General features: G+C 26.1%; 1 protein-coding gene across 1 annotated transcript; it reads right to left on the bottom strand.

The window, feature by feature from the left end:
- Positions 1-233: 233 nt before the first annotated feature.
- Positions 234-2,532, bottom strand: LOC145848022 (prostaglandin reductase-3-like; the record flags this gene model as incomplete). The annotated part of the gene is made up of 3 exons (XM_082953799.1): positions 234-678; positions 1,192-1,373; positions 2,377-2,532. Coding segments are annotated over 3 exons (618 nt in total), but the record flags the coding sequence as incomplete, so codon positions are not given.
- Between the last annotated feature and the right edge of the window lie 1,890 nt (positions 2,533-4,422).

Genomic DNA, 4,422 nt, shown 5'->3' with positions numbered 1-4,422 from the left:
TCTATTTATTAAATTCTTAGGCAGTTTTTTAAATTTGAATATCAATGCCAAACAAAAAATTAACACTTGATGCAAATGATAGTTTAAAATTTGAGTTGTATGTGACAATCTTATTAGATAAATATTTACTGAAGTGAATAATGTGTAAAAAATAAATATATAATCAAAATAAATCATATAAATAATTAAGTAAAGATAAATCTAATAAAACTAATTAATAAGTCTGATGAACTAGGTTTTTAAGTTGGCTTTTGAAAGTTTAAGTAAGGTTTTTAAAATAGAACTGATGTTTAAAATTATTACAGGAACAAGTTAGTTACCAACGAAAACCGTTTATAATTTTTAAAACTAAAGTAAATATATGCTAAAATGCCAACTTTTTGTTTTCACAGAAAACTTTACAGTTTGCTTTTCCCAGCACCTCCTGAAATGTCAACGACTATCTTTCCGATGTTCTTCTTCGAATACAGGTACTCAACGGCGTTGGAAACGCTTTCGATTCCGGTAAAGCCCCCTTGAGAGGTACCGAGGTCGACGGTGCTTTTTATTTTCTGATGCTGCAGGAGATTGGAGAGATCTTGTACGGTTTCCTTGTACTGATCCGCGTAGTGGAAGAGGAAGAATCCCTGCACTCTAGCGCTTTTCATCAGAAGTTTGACCGGCAAAGCTGCTGCCGCCCTGTTAAAAATTAGAAAAAAAACTTAAACAATATACTTTCACCAGATTGATTATGAACGAGATTGAGCTGTATACTTTCTGTACCTTGAAAGATGAAACATCCTTTATAAATGTATAACAAGAAAGAAAAAGGTTTCTGAATTAAAAGTGAAAAATATTGTTCTAATGTTTATATCTACAATTAAACATGTCTAATATTTTTTTAAACATTAATATCAATACTTTTATAGTCTTTATCTGAAAAATTATGAGCTAAAGTACAGGTTTGTATGCAAATATTCATTTTAAAATAATTCTTAATCTTAGTAAACACTGTCATTAACACTAACTATTGTGAAATTTAAGTTAAAAAATAACATAAACTCAGAAAAAATACTTTTAATGATATAAAGTAAAAATTAAATTAGTAATCAAACTAAAATAATATTCAGAAAACTAGCTAGTTTTTTTTTAAATGTATTCAATAAAGAATAATGTTTTTTTAATATGATAAGCACCAACAAAAAATCTCACCTGGCAGACTTCGACATTGCAACACCCATTGGTTTCTGGTATCCGCTGATGTAGCCGATGACGATGAGCCTTCCCTTCTCAGCCAGCCTGTTGATGCACGTGTCATACACATCACCTCCAATCGACTCGTACACAACATCCACTCCATCCGGGTATTTCTCCTTCAATTCTGCGTTCAAGTCCTGAAATATTTTGCAATTAGTTGTTAATGCGACGTCAGCAGCTTTATTTTCAGCAAAACCAACACGTTTGTTATTTTTGATAAGATTTTTTTTAATGTTGTGTTTGCACGAATCTAGAAAATTTACAAGTTTATTTTTGCAAAACTTAATGTAAAATAATTCTAAAAAATAATACTTGACTATTGTTATAATAATTATTCGTGTTTATCGTGCATGGTTGGACTCAGGCATCGAACTTGAGTCGCTTAACAGATGACACACGAAGAGTAAAAACCAAAAGCAAATAGAGAAAAGATAGAAAATGTTCAATTTATAAATATTCTAGAAAATAAAATGAATAAACAAAAAAAAATTATTCAAAATTTAAATTTTAGTAAATATTTTGATAATATATATTTTTTAGATATGATAAATATTTACTTACTTGTTTAAACTTTTTATAAGAAACTAACTAATGCTATAAAACCGCTTTACTTCGGCACTTTAAAGAGTTGTAACTTTTTACAACAGAATATTAAAAAAGTTATTATAAGAACCAACTAAAGTAGCAAAAAAAATTAAATTGTTTGTCCACAAGGTAAACAAACTACCATGACTTTTTAAAATTCGCTGCTTATATTCTACTTTTAACAAACAAAAGTTTGTAATACATTACAAAAACAGCTTTATAAATTTTTAAATGACAATTTTGAATTGAAGCTTTAATTATTAAGTCAGTAGAGGAAAACGAATAAACATTCAAAGTTTAACTTTGTATTATAACTAATTTTTAAGTGACGTTTGTCTTGTAACTTAAGTAACTAAAATTTAAACCATTTTAAATATCTATCAATAAAGTTTTTTATATATCAAATTATTAAATTTTTAAACTGTTACATGTTTAAAATCTGTTAAATTTTGATATGGGTGTTAATATTTCAAAAACTATAAAAAAGGTAACAAGAACTACTAAATTATGACATAACAAAACTTTTACACAAACATAAAACATCCAAGCACTAACTGTTTTCGATAAGTTTATAGCATGATCGCAGCCAATTGATTTGAGAAATTTACATTTTTCATCGGATGAGCAAGTTCCAATGACATGACACCCAGCCAATTTGGCTAATTGTACTGCAAACTGACCAGTACCACCTGCAGCTGCTGTCACTAACACCTATAATTATTAAAAAAAAAATTGTTGTTGTATAATATAAAACTGTTCAAAAAAAAACTCTAACTACATAAATATTTATAACACTAGCAAATTAATTACAGTTATAAGAAAATGAAAAATAGTTTCAAACTTTAAGTATTTTAAACTCTAAACAAAAATAGCTAGAAATATTAAAAAATAAACTTTGATATGAACCTATTATTTTAAAAAAATTATAAGAATAAAAGCAAATCCCAGTATTTGGTTTAAGATAGCTAAAAATTTATACAAAATAACAAATTAAATCCGCAGTTTTTATACGTCATGATAAAGGTCTGAAAAAGGTCTTCTATAAAAGCGAAATCTATTGTTCCATGCAGTTTTGAATCATATTTATGTTAATATTAATACCAAACATTGATGTAAAAATGCTGAAATTAATGCAATATTTTATCATATGATGAAACTATACAAAGTAATCAAGATATAATAATACTAACTGAAAAAAAAAACAAATTTTATTTAAAAGAAAGAAATTGCATAATAAATTTAATACTAAAAAACAACTTTATATTAAAAGATGTAATTTAAGCAAAATTCTAAGTTAAGAGAATTAAACTCTAACAAAATGTATGTTAAAAAATAAAAAACAAAAATAGACAAAAAGGTTATGGGCATAGAGCGGAAGGTCCAACATTTTTTTCTTTAAAACTAACATATAATCTTATATGAAAGGTTGAAGTACAAACTACAAGCCACTTTTTATAGAATTAAAAAATCTTATTTAACTTTTGATATATTGTAATTTTTATAAAAATTTTCCGATACAAATGTATGGACTGCAAATCTTTTAGGGTCAATTTTCTTGGAAATTTAAAAATTACTAAAAATCTATCTTCTCCTTTATTTCTTGAGCTAGAGACCTCAAACTTTCACGAAACCTTCCTTTTATAGTTTAAAAGACTTTGAATGTTGGAATTTCAAAAACATTTAAAAATAAAAATTTCAGATAAAAAAAACAAAAATAAAAAATGGTTATTTTTAATAAAAAAAATATTTTTCAAAATTAAAAAAATTCCTGCATTCAATCTTTATAAAATTTAATAATACACTTTCTGTGAAAATTTGAAGAAGATTGGTTGACAAATGAAGGAGGAGATAGATTTATAGTGAAATAATCATTTTTTGCATTTTTAGTTTGCGCCTTCTGTAAGGAACCTATTGAGGTCACCAACTTTAATTGCTTATATCTTGAAATTTTTTTTGAATTTTTTCAAGCAATTAAAAATTTCTGATAGCTCAGATAAAACTCTATAAAATAAGACCAACTTGTAAAAATCAAGGTGGACCCCCCCCCCCTATGCCCTTTATAACACTGAAAATACATAGTACAATATAAAAAATAAAGGTAGATAGAGACAGTTTTATTAGACTTTTCTCATAATTTGCTTTTAAATTTTAAGTAATTTTAAAAATATAGCAGATGGAAGTTGAGTTTAAGATGTGTACTTTATGGAAGGAGCAAACTAAAATTGTAAAATGGCTATATATGAAAATTTATGTTCTCCAAAAATTTTAAAGTAATCCTTTTAAATATTTTTTTTAAACCAATTGTTTGAAAACAAAAATACGACAGTGGAAAACAAGAATCCTGTATAAATTATTTGAACAACAACTCATCACCTACAAGGCTTTAACTTTTCAAAGAATACTTTTATCTAAAGTAATTTTAATTACTTTTACTTAATACAGGGTCACCAAAGGTTTATCAAATTTTTAAAAAGTTTTTTCTAATTTTCTTCCAGGTTTTCTGAAAATACAAGGTTTTTAGTCTATTTTAAGTATAAAACTAAATTTAAGTTTATAAGTGGTATAGAAAAGTTGAAAAGACACCGTACACTTTGAATGTGT

This window comes from Thalia democratica, unplaced genomic scaffold, assembly GCF_965202585.1.
Source record: "Thalia democratica unplaced genomic scaffold, ktThaDemo2.hap1.1 HAP1_SCAFFOLD_1203, whole genome shotgun sequence".
NCBI lineage: Eukaryota > Metazoa > Chordata > Thaliacea > Salpida > Salpidae > Thalia > Thalia democratica.
Note: the sequence above shows the minus strand (reverse complement) of the source record. Positions and strands in the feature narration are given on the sequence as shown.